Source organism: Thalassophryne amazonica, chromosome 19 (genome assembly GCF_902500255.1).
Source record: "Thalassophryne amazonica chromosome 19, fThaAma1.1, whole genome shotgun sequence".
Lineage (NCBI taxonomy): Eukaryota > Metazoa > Chordata > Actinopteri > Batrachoidiformes > Batrachoididae > Thalassophryne > Thalassophryne amazonica.
The window spans coordinates 57,069,031-57,084,861 of NC_047121.1; the positions used below are offsets into that span (position 1 = coordinate 57,069,031).

At 41.9% G+C, this 15,831-nt stretch overlaps 1 protein-coding gene across 1 annotated transcript; it reads right to left on the bottom strand.

Moving 5' to 3' along the window:
- Window positions 1-4,577: 4,577 nt before the first annotated feature.
- gchfr (GTP cyclohydrolase I feedback regulator) lies at window positions 4,578-13,861 on the bottom strand. Its single transcript, XM_034195565.1, has 3 exons — window positions 13,648-13,861; window positions 10,033-10,127; window positions 4,578-6,555 (listed from the first exon to the last, which is right to left on the bottom strand). The coding sequence occupies exons 1-3, from the start codon at window positions 13,681-13,683 to the stop codon at window positions 6,426-6,428; spliced, it is 261 nt and encodes an 86-aa protein (XP_034051456.1). The 5' UTR covers window positions 13,684-13,861; the 3' UTR covers window positions 4,578-6,425.
- Between the last annotated feature and the right edge of the window lie 1,970 nt (window positions 13,862-15,831).

Consider the following 15,831-nt stretch of genomic DNA (forward strand, 5'->3'; position numbering starts at 1 on the left):
ATCAGTCCACAAAATATTCCTCCATTTCTCTTTAGGCCAGTTGATGTGTTCTTTGGCAAATTGTAACCTCTTCTGCACATCTTTTATTTAACAGAGGGACTTTGCGGGGGATTCTTGCAAATAAATTAGCTTCACACAGGCGTCTTCTGTCACAGCACTTACAGGTAAATCCAGACTGTCTTTGATCATCCTGGAGCTGATCAATGGGTGAGCCTTTGCCATTCTGGTTATTCTTCTATCCATTTTGATGGTTGTTTTCTGTTTTCTTCCATGCGTCTTTTTTTTTTTTTTTGTCCATTTTAAAGCATTGGAGATCATTGTAGATGAACAGCCTATGATTTTTTGCACCTGCGTATACGTTTTCCCCTCTTCATTCAGCTTTTTAATCAAACTACGCTGTTCTTCTGAACAATGTCTTGAATGTCCCATTTTCCTCAGGCTTTCAAAGAGAAAAGCATGTTCAACAGGTGCTGGCTTCATCCTTAAACAGGGGACACCTGATTCACACCTGTTTGTTCCACAAAACTGATTAACTCACTGACTGAATGCCACACTACTATTATTGTGAACACCCCCTTTTCTACCTTTTTTTTTTTTTTTTTTTTTTTTTTACTAATAGCCCAATTTCATAGCATTAAGAGTGTGCATATCATGAATGCTTGATCTTGTTGGATTTGTGAGAGTCTACTGAATCTACTGGTACCTTGTTTCCCATGTAACAATAAGAAATATACTCAAAACCTGGATTAATCTTTTTAGTCACATAGCACTACTATTATTCTGAACCCTACTGTGTGTGTGTGTGTGTATGTGTATATATATATATATATATATATATGTATATATATATATACATACACACACATATATATGCCACTCAAAACAGTGTTACACTCCAGAGATAATCACACGTACTGGTTTTGATTTAACACTGCCGCAATGTATTTGGTTACATTCAAGACACCGTTAAACTCTGTGAAAGTTGATCAATTGTACTGGTGTTGATTCTTAATGCAGATAGAGTTGGTCTAACACTCTATGTATTTGATCTCAATCAAGAGTGTTAAATTGACTCCGTTAATTGGTTGTCTTTGTGTACATTTAACACTACCTCAGTGTATTTGGTCCCATTCAAACCACTGAAGAATTTACTGTCAGTCAGTTCAAGTATCGTAATACGGCGCCTCCCTCTGGAGGTGGACGTGGACTCCCAACATGCTGGATCATGGATTACACATCTATGGTGTCTGATGTGGGAAGGTATTGGGATTCTTCAGGAGGAACTGTCCATCACTTCCTGTGACTTGGACTTGGACATGTGTTCTAATTACAGCGTGACATTTTCAGGGTGTAACACCATTACATCACTTCAAACAGAGCATCTTAGAGTGTAAAACCAAAAATTAAAGACTAGACGTCTCAACCTTAGAAGTTGGTCCTTAAAGTGAAGTTTTTGCTGAAGCTGATTATGAAGGCATGAAGAAACGTGTACGTCTTCAGCTGAATACCTGATGAACATTTTGAGTGGCGCTCCAGTTGTGATAAACCTGCCTCTGGCTCTAAAGGTTCTACCAAAGATGGGCCATGTGACACCATGAAAACGATGTCGTTGACGTGACAACTCGTTACCTTGTTAACCAAAGCAAAGCGGGTTTTATGGGGAAGAAATTTCTCTGTGTTGTCTCTGCGCTTGTATTTCACAAACTTAGTGAGAGGGGTTAAGACGATCCAAACCACAGAGTGTGCACGGTGACTGTTTGGAAACCACTCCTCCATGAGGAAGCAGTAATCAGGCTGGGATTGGAACAGGAGGTCGGTCTCCATAGGGATTCTTGTGGGTTCACATGATCAATCAATCAATCAATCAATTTTTTTATATAGCGCCAAATCACAACAAACAGTTGCCCCAAGGCGCTTTATATTGTAAGGCAAGGCCATACAATAATTATGTAAAACCCCAACGGTCAAAACGACCCCCTGTGAGCAAGCACTTGGCTACAGTGGGAAGGAAAAACTCCCTTTTAACAGGAAGAAACCTCCAGCAGAACCAGGCTCAGGGAGGGGCAGTCTTCTGCTGGGACTGGTTGGGGCTGAGGGAGAGAACCAAGAAAAAGACATGCTGTGGAGGGGAGCAGAGATCGATCACTAATGATTAAATGCAGAGTGGTGCATACAGAGCAAAAAGAGAAAGAAACAGTGCATCATGGGAACCCCCAGGCAGTCTACATCTATAGCAGCATAACTAAGGGATGGTTCAGGGTCACCTGATCCAGCCCTAACTATAAGCTTTAGCAAAAAGGAAAGTTTTAAGCCTAATCTTAAAAGTAGAGAGGGTGTCTGTCTCCCTGATCTGAATTGGGAGCTGGTTCCACAGGAGAGGAGCCTGAAAGCTGAAGGCTCTGCCTCCCATTCTACTCTTACAAACCCCAGGAACCACAAGTAAGCCTGCAGTCTGAGAGCGAAGCGCTCTATTGGGGTGATATGGTACTACGAGGTCCCTAAGATAAGATGGGACCTGATTATTCAAAACCTTATAAGTAAGAAGAAGAATTTTAAATTCTATTCTAGAATTAACAGGAAGCCAATGAAGAGAGGCCAATATGGGTGAGATATGCTCTCTCCTTCTAGTCCCCGTCAGTACTCTAGCTGCAGCATTTTGAATTAACTGAAGGCTTTTTAGGGAACTTTTAGGACAACCTGATAATAATGAATTACAATAGTCCAGCCTAGAGGAAATAAATGCATGAATTAGTTTTTCAGCATCACTCTGAGACAAGACCTTTCTGATTTTAGAGATATTGCGTAAATGCAAAAAAGCAGTCCTACATATTTGTTTAATATGCGCTTTGAATGACATATCCTGATCAAAAATGACTCCAAGATTTCTCACAGTATTACTAGAGGTCAGGGTAATGCCATCCAGAGTAAGGATCTGGTTAGACACCATGTTTCTAAGATTTGTGGGGCCAAGTACAATAACTTCAGTTTTATCTGAGTTTAAAAGCAGGAAATTAGAGGTCATCCATGTCTTTATGTCTGTAAGACAATCCTGCAGTTTAGCTAATTGGTGTGTGTCCTCTGGCTTCATGGATAGATAAAGCTGGGTATCATCTGCGTAACAATGAAAATTTAAGCAATACCGTCTAATAATACTGCCTAAGGGAAGCATGTATAAAGTAAATAAAATTGGTCCTAGCACAGAACCTTGTGGAACTCCATAATTAACTTTAGTCTGTGAAGAAGATTCCCCATTTACATGAACAAATTGTAATCTATTAGACAAATATGATTCAAACCACCGCAGCGCAGTGCCTTTAATACCTATGGCATGCTCTAATCTCTGTAATAAAATTTTATGGTCAACAGTATCAAAAGCAGCACTGAGGTCTAACAGAACAAGCACAGAGATGAGTCCACTGTCCGAGGCCATAAGAAGATCATTTGTAACCTTCACTAATGCTGTTTCTGTACTATGATGAATTCTAAAACCTGACTGAAACTCTTCAAATAGACCATTCCTCTGCAGATGATCAGTTAGCTGTTTTACAACTACCCTTTCAAGAATTTTTGAGAGAAAAGGAAGGTTGGAGATTGGCCTATAATTAGCTAAGATAGCTGGGTCAAGTGATGGCTTTTTAAGTAATGGTTTAATTACTGCCACCTTAAAAGCCTGTGGTACATAGCCAACTAACAAAGATAGATTGATCATATTTAAGATCGAAGCATTAAATAATGGTAGGGCTTCCTTGAGCAGCCTGGTAGGAATGGGGTCTAATAAACATGTTGATGGTTTGGATGAAGTAACTAATGAGAATAACTCAGACAGAACAATCGGAGAGAAAGAGTCTAACCAAATACCGGCATCACTGAAAGCAGCCAAAGATAACGATACGTCTTTGGGATGGTTATGAGTAATTTTTTCTCTAATAGTTAAAAATGATGAAAGGCGAACGTACTGTTGAAGCCATTCGCTGGTTGGTTTCATGCATTAGCAGCTTCACCGACTTTAGTTCTTATTAGTCCTGCTGAAAAGATCTCAGAGCTGCTGCTAAAAACAATGTTCCAGTAAATCTGTACATCACTTCTATGATTTATTCTTTGCATTAAAATTCAAATCCATGCTCTACACAATGTACAGAAATCTAAAGGTAGTCTATGGTTTTGGGCAAGATGAGTCTTCCAACCCATGTAAAAGCAGTTTAAACTAGTTTCACTGCTGTGTTACTGTTTAGAACCACTCTGGATATCTACAACTTTACATAAACATGACATTGTTGGTCATCAAGACATTTCACTTCATCCAAGTGACCACTTTGGTTTGAAGACTATGTCAGAACTGAAGAAATAACTTGGATGAGAGCATAAACATCTTGAAGACCAAGAAGTAGACCAGGTGTTGTAAATTTGTACATAGACATCTTCTGCCTGGAGGACTATAACCTTCAACAAACTTCACAAAGATCTAGTGTCTGATGTAAAGTGGTTTGAAGCCTACTTCAGGCATCTTAAATGTCTACAGTTGGAGCAGTTAAAAACCAGTTCAACTTGGTTACCTTGGCCAAGAAGGCCAAGGTAACCAGCCCTGTGGTCCATTGATGCTGGTGCTTATCCCTGGAATCTGTCGGGGGAAGTGAGTCACAGTCAACGATTCCATTACAGGTTCCATCACCAGCCAAGACCGGAACCCACTGGACACAAACTGGTAACGTGACCAAGAATCAAACCCCGGTCTCCATGCTGAGCTCCTCAGTAGGGTTGGACTCTGCCAAATTTGCTGGAATTATCATTTTTAATCAAGTTGAAGAAGCCGCCATAAGTCAGAGGTAGATTCTAGCTTTTGTTTTATTTTAACACGACCACATGGGGCTTTTTCCCCATAATGCATCAGTTCCTCAAAAATCATTGATGTTAATGAAAGCCGTCAGATCTGGATCTGGTACAGTGAAATCCAGACTTGGAACGGACTTTTGTCAGTTGGAACAGTTGCCGAGGTATGTGCGCCGTCACTGCTTTTCCACTTCTAAACTGTTTCGCAACATCGTTACGTAACAACACCGAGGATTCTGTGACCCACATTAGGTCCGAGTCTACTGCCAGACGGTTGTGGTGTCGCTAAGATTTGTAATAAGGGACATGGGTCCATCGTAAGACTTTGAGCTTCCTGTCCTGGTGGGGGGACAATGGCGTAATGGTGGCAGCATTTTCTCCTGCAGCCATGCTGTTGATCAGCAGCTTTGTGACATCCAGCCTTGCCGTGTCTGTGTACAAGGCGTCCAGCTGTAGGAGGAAGTGGTGCGGCGGGAGACATCTGCTCCTCCTGCAAAATCCCACCTCACATGGTTTTATTTATGGGAATAAAAAGCCCAGAAACACACAAACTGTGTCCAAATGACAACAGAGGAAATACAATTACAGGAAACACATTCACCGCCAACCCTGCCCTGAGCGCATGGTGTGGCATGTGAACCATTATGGGGGGGGAGTCCACTGGTTGGCATGTACACAGTCGAACCTGGGCCCTGGGAATCATTAGCACGTTTCCATCCATGTACAACTCATTTGTGCTCAAGTCTTAACCGGTGAAGAAGGATCCAGCAAGATGTCAAACAGCGTGAAGAAAAACCAGTGTTCTGAATGGGGTTTGAGCATCGATATACAGGCAGCCAATCGGGTTGGAAACAATATGGCGCCTGTCAGTCAAAACGCGGCGATGTATAATGTTGGTGCTCTCCATCCGAACCAGCAAAAATCAAAAACGGTACACGCTGAGATTTTGTGCATCTCCATCTTCAAAGCACAGAAAACCACAAACATTAAAATCCGGTGAACTTGTAGAGGATTCAGCATTTGTAGCTCAGCTGGATGACCAACCTGTAGCACTGGGTTCGATTCTCAGTCACCCTACCTGTCTGTCGCCTCGGACACGTCGTTTCGCCTGCGCGGTCCCAGTCCACCCAGCTGTAAATGGCTACCGGACTTGCTTGGAGATGTAGACTGTGATTCTCTTCACACTTCAGGGATAAGCACAGAGACCCTGGACCTCAGACCCATACAGGACCTATTATGACGACACAATTAACCAGGTTAGAGTTCAGTCAGTGAAGCGGGTTCTACATTTAGTTCATCGCAGTGTGAGGATGCAAAGAGGACAAATTAATGTGCATAAAACTGGTGAGTGAGTGAGTCCCTGAACCGCACCATCAAGGGTTAAGACACTGCACACTTGGATCAGGATCTGGATCTTCATGCAGACAGATGTGCTGTCAAATTTAAGGTCTGGCTGCTTTTCTGTTTTTGGGATTCGCTGGGTCAAAGGTCAGGCAGGAAGCAGATTAAAGTCAGGCGGTCTCCTTACAAAGTCAGAACGTGTGACGCTCGGTGGGTTTGGATCCACAGTGCAGGTGTGTAGCTGGGTCCAGACCCCATCACTCCATCTCCTTGTGGAGGCACCACACCAGTGTTTGTCCCACACCTGTCATGGACACCACACGGAAGCCGATCTTCTCCAGTTTGTCCAGCACCAGGCGAGGCGGTTCGTCCACACTGTACTCTGAGCTGAAGGATCACAAACACCGGAAGTGGACTTCACGTGAACTTTTTGAGGAACAAACATGTTCATGGTTCTGGTGCTTGTTGGTTTCCTTCCACACCTCATTTTATTCTGTTAAATGTACGGCGATGTGTGTGTGTGTGTGTGTAGATCAGTAAACATGACGTCGGCCTTTAATTTCTGCTTTGCTGGACTGTGGCTTGGTGGTGATGGGGGCTGATTTTAACTTTTTAAAATAAGAGTATTAAAAAATATGACTAGAGAGTAATTATTCATGCAGAAAAAAAAATACAGATTTAAAAAAAAAAATTGGGGGGGGGGGTGCCTCCTAGATCCTCCCTAAGGGGCGTGTCTTCGGCACACCCAACAAAACCCCAACCACCCCATTTACCCTTGACCTGAAGCTACTCCTGCTTACAAGAGCACTAACTGACCGTCGTACATTTGCTGGCTGTACGCGGGCTGAGGACGCTACCATTTAATAATGTAGCTGTAAAGCTAACAAAGATCACAGCGCACAGCTAAATGTCACATTTTATGAAGTCGTTTTTAAAAAATACACAATGCAATGTTACTACAATCTGTGTAGTGTGTGTGGAGTCAAGCATCCACCAGGGGGCAGATTACCGCCAGGTCATCACTCACAGCAGAATTCTCATTTAATAGTGCCAGTAGGGCGGCAGTGTGACATCACTTCCTCGTAGCTGACCATTTTGCCCTGTGAGTACTGTCCACACTCTCTCCCCCCTATGGCTGATGCTGGTATTCCAACTCATTGTAATGATCTAATTATTATGTTTTAATCTTAAATGACCCTGTGTTTAAATACTGGCACGTTATTTTTTCAAAAACTACTTCCTGTTCAAGCTCAGGCCTCCAAAGGTTAATATAAATTCTACATAATTGTTTACAAAAAAATGTAATTCACAATAAAAAAATTCTAAACTTTTTTCCCCAGCTAATTATTGTACAAAAACTGGACACGCACAAAGAATGTAAAGACATGATGTTGTGTGTGCATGTGACTGCATACATAACAGCAATTAGACACATTTAGCTCCACCTACATCCATTCATTATTAGCATGCTAACATACATTCTACGAGGGTAAAAGATCACATCCCGTTTATTTCACAGATGATTGATAATCTGCTTTCATATGCTTCATAAAGTTAAGGCACCATGACACTTGCAAGAATTCAACCCCTGCACTGCCGCGCAGTTTGTCGTGGCAATGAGACCTGCTTTCTCTCACTGCATGCTGCACTTTGTGCCGCTGAACACAGCGTTATATAAAATTATTTCATAGCAGATGATGTATTTTCTCTCGGAATTTGGCTGATGAAACCATCTTTTATCACTCCCGGAACCATAGGGGAATTATCTCCATTGGGGACAAATAGTATACTCAGCCCCTGATTGTGCAAGTTCTCCTACTTAGAAAGATGAGAGAGGTCTGTAATTTTCATCATAGGTACACTTCAACTATAAGAGACAAAATGAGAAAAAAAAATCCAGGAAATTACATTGTAGGATTTTTAAAGAATTTATTTGTAAATTTTGGTGGAAAAGTATTTGGTCACCCACAAATAAGCAAGATTTCTGGCTCTCACAGACCTGTAACAACTACTTTAAGATGCTTGTCTGTCCTCCACCTGTTACCTGTATTAATGGCACCTGTTGGAACTCTTATCTGTATAAAAGACACCTGTCCACAGCCTCAAACAGTCAGTCTCCAAACTCAACCATGGCCAAGACCAAAGAGCTGTTGAAGGACACCAGGAAGAAAACTAGATGTGCACCAGGCTGGGAAGAGTGAATCTACAATAGTCAAGCAGGTTGGTGTGAATAAATCAACTGTGGGAGAAATTGTAAGAAAATGGAAGACATACAAGACCATTGATAATCTCCCTCGATCTGGGGCTCCATGCAAGATATCATCCCGTGGGGTCAGAATGATCATGACAATGGTGAACAAAAATCCCAGAACTACACGGAGGAATCTGATGAATGACCTGCAGAGAGCTGGGACCAAAGTAACAAAGGTTACACACTACGCAGAGGGACTCAAATCCTGCAGTGCCAGGCGTGTCCTCCTGCTTAAGACAGTACATGTTCAGGCCGTCTGAAGTTTGCCAGAGAGCATATGGATGATCCAGAAGAGGACTGGGAGAATATCATGTTGTCAGATGAAACCAAAATAGAACTTTTTAGTAAAAACTCAACTCCTCATGTTTGGAGGAAGAAGAATGATGAGTTGCATCCCAAGAACACCATATCTACTGTGAAGCATGGGGGTGGAAACATCATGCTTTGGGGCTGTTCTTCTGCAAAGAGGACAGGACGACTGATCTGTGTTAAGGGAAGAATGAACGGGGCCATATATCATGATATTTTAAGCCAAAACCTCCTTCTATCAGTGAGAGCATTGAAGATGCAACGTGGCTGGGTCTTCCAGCATGACAATGATCCCAAACACACTGCTCAGGCAACAAAGGAGTTGCTCTGTAAAAAGCATTTCAAGGTCCTGGAGTGGCCAAGCCAGTCTCCAGACCTAAACCCCACAGAAAATTTGTTGAGGGAGTTGAAAGTCCATGTTGCCCAGCGACAGCCCCAAAACATCACTGCTCTAGAGGAGATCTGCATGCAGGAATGGATCAAAATACCAGTTACAGGGTGTGCAAACCTGGTGAAGACCTACAGGAAACGTTTGACCTCTGTCATTGCCAACAAAGATTATGTTACAAAGTATTGAGTTGAACATTTGTTATTGACCAAATACTTATTTTCCACCATAATTTACAAATAAATTCTTTAAAAATCCTACACTGTGATTTCCTGGATTTTTTTTTTTCCTCATTTTGTCTCTCATAGTTGAAGTGTACCTATGATGAAAATTACAGACCCCTCTCATCTTTCTAAGTAGGAGAACTTGCACAATCAGGGACTGACTAAATACTTTTTGGCCCCACTGTACAGCTACAGCTTCTCTCATGTGCTGCATGAGGTGGAGAATGCATTTTGAATGATCTCAAAGGTAGTTATTTATATTGTAATGGCTTTATAAAACAGTTGCATTGTCATTCCTTCTTATGAGTTTGGTAATGTGTCTGTAAAATTGTGTTTATTGTGGATGTAACATCTTGTGGTAATCGTTCAGATGTGCTGCTCTGCGGTAGTGAGACACACTGACTCGCAGTGACACTCTCGAATAGGTTGCACAATGTTCACGTCTAGTTCACAAAATTAATGCGTGCCAGAGATTTTGAACATTTCAAAATTTTCTTTGCACACTTTCACGCAGCCACACACAGTTCACACACAGTTTACGAGTTTACTCTCTGGCATGCCAGATTGCGTACCAGTGCGGGGATCATATTCGTGCAAGTGTCAAGATACCTTTAGCCATGCTCAGTATATCAGCAAGTCACCAGGGGGCAGCGGCCCACACTTTGGCCGTCACTATACAACATCATACTCACAAGTTGTTTCCCAGCATGTGGGTTTTTCTTGCTCCCAAGTAGTTCATGATAACTGGATCTGAAGACTCGTCCCCCACGTTTGTTGGACCGGTCTCCTGAAAGGTGTTGATAAATCTGCATTACGTAACTCGTCATACAGCTGATTCTTCACTTAGACTGATGATTCCTGAAGGGTTTAATCCCCTCCCCCCCACTGGGCTGTGATTTTGGGGGGCGACAATTTATTCACACTGAACAGGTTTCCAGAAAACCCGCTGGTCTGGGGTGGACGGGGTGGAGCCTAGAAATAACAACACTGCAAGAAAAGATGTTTCTAAATATTTAATTTATTTAATTATGTATCATGTATAAAGCAGCACAACCCTCGTAGATAAATCTAATCAAGCCAAAATAGTATTTTATTAAGTTTATTACGAAAAAATTAAGTATAGAAAATCAAGCAAACAATACTAATGACACCTGTTTCTTTATGTTTTAAGGTCCTTTTAAATTATAGATATTTAATCCAGTTATAGTTGGTAAATGTTGTCATTGTGTTGCAGCAGTTATTATTTTAGTAAAGTTACAGTCTTTATATAATATATAATTGGTTTGGTGCTAGCTTGGATTCTGGTGCGACGTTAACATGCAACACCGCACCTAATGTTAGCATGAGCTGAGCAACGGGTTTTATGATGTGCTTAAAAAATACACTCAACAAAAATATAAATGCAACACTTTTGGTTTTGCTCCCATTTTGTATGAGATGAACTCAAAGATCTAAAACTTTTTCCACATACACAATATCACCATTTCCCTCAAATATTGTTCACAAACCAGTCTAAATCTGTGATAGTGAACACTTCTCCTTTGCTGAGATAATCCATCCCACCTCACAGGTGTGCCATACCAAGATGCTGATTAGACACCATGATTAGTGCACAGGTGTGCCTTAGACTGCCCACAATAAAAGGCCACTCTGAAAGGTGCAGTTTTATCACACAGCACAATGCCACAGATGTCGCAAGATTTGAGGGAGCGTGCAATTGGCATGCTGACAGCAGGAATGTCAACCAGAGCTGTTGCTCGTGTATTGAATGTTCATTTCTCTACCATAAGCCGTCTCCAAAGGCGTTTCAGAGAATTTGGCAGTACATCCAACCAGCCTCACAACCGCAGACCACGTGTAACCACACCAGCCCAGGACCTCCACATCCAGCATGTTCACCTCCAAGATCGTCTGAGACCAGCCACTCAGACAGCTGCTGAAACAATCGGTTTGCATAACCAAAGAATTTCTGCACAAACTGTCAGAAACCATCTCAGGGAAGCTCATCTGCATGCTCGTCGTCCTCATCGGGGTCTCAACCTGACTCCAGTTCGTCGTTGTAACCGACTTGAGTGGGCAAATGCTCACATTTGCTGGTGTTTGGCACGTTGGGGAGGTGTTCTCTTCACGGATGAATCCCGGTTCACACTGTTCAGGGCAGATGGCAGACAGCGTGTGTGGCGTCGTGTGGGTGAGCGGTTTTCTGATGTCAATGTTGTGGATCGAGTGGCCCATGGTGGCGGTGGGGTTATGGTATGGGCAGGCGTCTGTTATGGACGAAGAACAAAGGTGCATTTTATTGATGGCATTTTGAATGCACAGAGATACCGTGACAATATCCTGAGGCCCATTGTTGTGCCATACATCCAAGAACATCACCTCATGTTGCAGCAGGATAATGCACGGCCCCATGTTGCAAGGATCTGTACACAATTCTTGGAAGCTGAAAATGTCCCAGTTCTTGCATGGCTGGCATACTCACCGGACATGTCACCCATTGAGCATGTTTGGGATGCTCTGGACCGGCGAATACGACAGCGTGTACCAGTTCCTGCCAATATCCAGCAACTTCGCACAGCCATTGAAGAGGAGTGGACCAACATTCCACAGGCCACAACTGACAACCTGATCAACTCTATGCGAAGGAGATGTGTTGCACTGCATAAGGCAAATGGTGGTCACACCAGATACTGACTGGTATCCCCCCCAATAAAACAAAACTGCACCTTTCAGAGTGGCTTTATTGTGGGCAGTCTAAGGCACACCTGTGCACTAATCATGGTGTCTAATCAGCATCTTGATATGGCACACCTGTGAGGTGGGATGGATTATCTCAGCAAAGGAGAAGTGCTCACTATCACAGATTTAGACTGGTTTGTGAACAATATTTGAGGGAAATGGTGATATTGTGTATGTGGAAAAAGTTTTAGATCTTTGAGTTCATCTCATACAAAATGGGAGCAAAACCAAAAGTGTTGCGTTTATATTTTTGTTGAGTGTACATACTTGTGGTGGCCGAGGACCTAATCATTCACTTGTCTTATAGTGTATAATGCAATGCTAAAGGGTTAATGTTAGCATGAAAATTCACTAGCATCACATAACACAATGCTAACAGGTGCCACATAAGATAACAGGCCAATGTTAGCATGAAACAGGATTCATAATGTTCTTGCAATACTATCAGGCTAACATCAGCATGAAAACCTACTAGTATTGCATAATGAGATGCTAATAAACTAATACTAGCATGAAAACGTGTTAGCATCACATAATACAATTGTGGCATTGGCATAAAAGCACTGTCACATAACCAAATGCTAACCAGCTAATGTTTGCATGGCCTGAGTGCCTCCATTGTGAGCAGTGGGATTTATGATGTGCTTTAAAAATATTTTTACAATTTTGCTTTGAAAAATCTTACTGCCCATCCACAGGTAATTTTACATGTTGCTTGAACAAATGACAATCTAATGATGTGGTTTTTGAGGGGGGGGGGGGGGGGGTGTGAGAGCCTAATGTATAACAGATACCCAGATCTGGGCAGTAGGGAATTATGGGAAAGATTTTATATAAATTTTAATGAAAGAAAAAAAAACTTATTTCATATTAATGGTGTGTATGTGTGGCCAATCGGGGAACTGAACTGTCAACCCTCTGATCACATGCCTCTTTTTAAATCTATGAATGCAGTTAGTAACATAAACAACATAACATTTATTCAAATTATTAAAACATGTTGGCATTTAAATGATTGAAACATACAGCCTGATACTGACGTTTACTGCACAAAATGTTCTTACAAAACCTATCCACATCAACCTAAATGTGACCATTGATGTTAGAATTTTGACTAAAACATTTGCAGAATATTGAAATGAATGAAGGAAACCCATGACAACCATCCTCACTCTCCCCTAGTGTGTTTCCTGTTTTTAAAGGTACAACTCCTGTATTTATCCTTTCATCAAAGTGACTTTAATGACAAAATGAGCGTCTCCAAAACGTTCACACATTAAATTATAAATTTTCAAATAAGGGTTAAAACTGTGACAGCCATCCCCGCTCTCCCCTACTGTGCTTGCCTGATCATAATCTGGATTAACAAACACTCGAAATAGATAATCCGACGTTCAGAGGAGTTCTCTTCCAGACTGAACGTTTCTACAACAACCGCATTTTTAAGGCAGTTTTTATTTTATTTTATTTTATTTTAGCGCGTGCGTGACGCCGTGATGGATTGAAGGTCGCGGATTACCGCACATCTGAATATAAAATGAACCCGGTGACAGGATGAAGATACGAACCAGTCTGATCTGAGTACTGATCAGCATGTAGGGCATCTCTGCTGGATGACGGGTTCGGATCGGGTCTCCTGGTTCTGGATCCGGTTCAACAGACGCGACAGTCTGCAACTTCTGCACAGCGCGTGAATCCGCCCACCGCCACGGACCAATCAGAGCGCAGCTCGCCGTTGCCGCTGCTGCTCGAAGTTGATCAACTTGTTTGACGATCTGCTTCGGGTTTGGTCCTTAAAAAAAAAAAAAAAAAAAAAAAAGAACAAAACAAAAACCCGCTGCGGAGAAAAACTTCACATCACAAAGACATAAAACACATCAGTCACCCAGAGGAGCCCTCGTGACGTCACAGACACGGATGACTGCATTAAACAGGTTTAACCTCAGACTCACCTGGAACCGGTTTGTTGAACCTAACTGGGCTAAAACACATCAAGGGGAAAATGCCAAATAAAAAATAAACATTTTATTACATTTAGTGCATCAGTCAGTGAGTCAGATAAATCCCATTTGAACTGTACATCTGAACCACGCGTACGATAGTTTGCTAGCCGGTGTTAGTTCAAGTGTTGAATTGATGGCTGCCTCCATTTTGGACGCTGTTATCTTGTGTCAGTAGTGTTAAAACAGATTATAATGAGATTAGTCTGAAATAAGAAAAAAATGTCACTTTTAATACTTTGCTGATTTTGATTGTTTAATCGTAGGACTGATCATGTCAGTGTTTTTTGTCGTGTTTCCTGTCACCCCCATGACCCCCTCCTCTATCAGTACAGTCATGTGCCCAGTAGAGGTGGGCGATACCGGGAATTTTGGTATTCCGATCCGATACCAAGTAAATACAGGCCCAGTATCGCCGATATTGATATAGATACTTTTTCATATTTAAGCTTCATAGATCCAAAGGATCCAAAAAACCTAGGATAGAATTTTGCCAAACATTGTACGTGACAACAAAATACTTTATTATCACAATCAACATTTTTGTTTAAAAAAATATCACTCAACACAACTTAAAATCTCCTGAGGTAGAGGGCTAACAAACCACAATATAAGGGTGCGCTGCTCCGTGTTGTGTGACACAGCACAGCGCTGCTCTTACAGAGTAGACTTTGATGAATCTGCATGCTCAGCAGTCAGTGCGTGCGGGAGAGAAAAAAAGCTTGAGTATCGATCTTTTTACACGAGGATCGTTCAATATCAATACCAGCGTTGGTATCGATATTAGGATCGATCCGCCCACCTCTAGTGCCCAGTTCTGGATCACGTTTTTGAAAGTCCCTCTATACAGAGCCATAATGCAACTGAATGTCCTTTATTGGGTATTGTCGTATTGGGTATTTGGATGTTATCTAGCTGTAGAGATCTGGATGGTGTAGCTCTTCCACTTAAAGTGTGAAGCCACATTATGTGGTGCAAATATTTGCCGGAAATGGATCACTTTGCCCGGTTCTGGATCATGACACTCTGTGTCACTTTGGGGTCATTCCTGGTATCTGGCTGGAGCCCTTCTAATGCAGAATGATACACACTGTGCCTGAGAATGTGTTTTGAACACAAAATGATAGAAATTATACTTATTTAAATGAGAATTTACTTAGTTTCGAAAGGCACTGTTATACATTTTTACGAGCAACAAATGAAGTGTTTACTCAAATTGGGTGGTATTCCTTAATAAATGAAGATAAAATAAAATCTGTGGTAATAAACATTCTTGGATTTTGACATCTCCCCCTAAGCTTTTAACTCAATGAAGTGGGTCAGGATGGCACAAGATGCCCCAACTTGCTGTCATTTCGCACCTTATATTGTTAGAGATGGAGAGCAAAGGAATGTTTTAAATGTGTGGAGATGAGATTTCTCTCGAATTAAAAAGTAAAAGCCCCCACATTCATGTCCATTCATGTTGCTGAGATGACCCCCAAAGTACACATGGCTCACAAGTACAGACACGAGGCTGCTGCTTCAGTGATCCACAACCGGCAAATTTTCGCGTCACAGATAAATGCGTGCAGCAATTAAACAGCAAGACATAACACACTGACATTTTCTACCCAAGTAAGTAAGTATTTTCCAACTCTAGAACCAATGACACTGAACGGCTAACTCACCTTTGCTACTTCTTAGAGATCGTCACTTTCACACTTGCACGAACGAGTGAGTCAGAAAACGCGCGCACACCACAGAGACCGG

What these genes read in the sequence shown, in the direction of transcription:
- gchfr (XM_034195565.1), bottom strand. Translation starts at nt 13,683, where the DNA reads ATGCCCTACATGCTGATCAGTACTCAGATCAGACTG. An exon ending in TCAGTACTCAGATCAGACTG is followed by an intron (nt 10,128 to 13,647) that starts GTTCGTATCTTC and finishes AACACCTTTCAG; the next exon opens with GAGACCGGTCCAACAAACGT. An exon ending in CACATGCTGGGAAACAACTT is followed by an intron (nt 6,556 to 10,032) that starts GTGAGTATGATG and finishes GTGATCCTTCAG; the next exon opens with CTCAGAGTACAGTGTGGACG.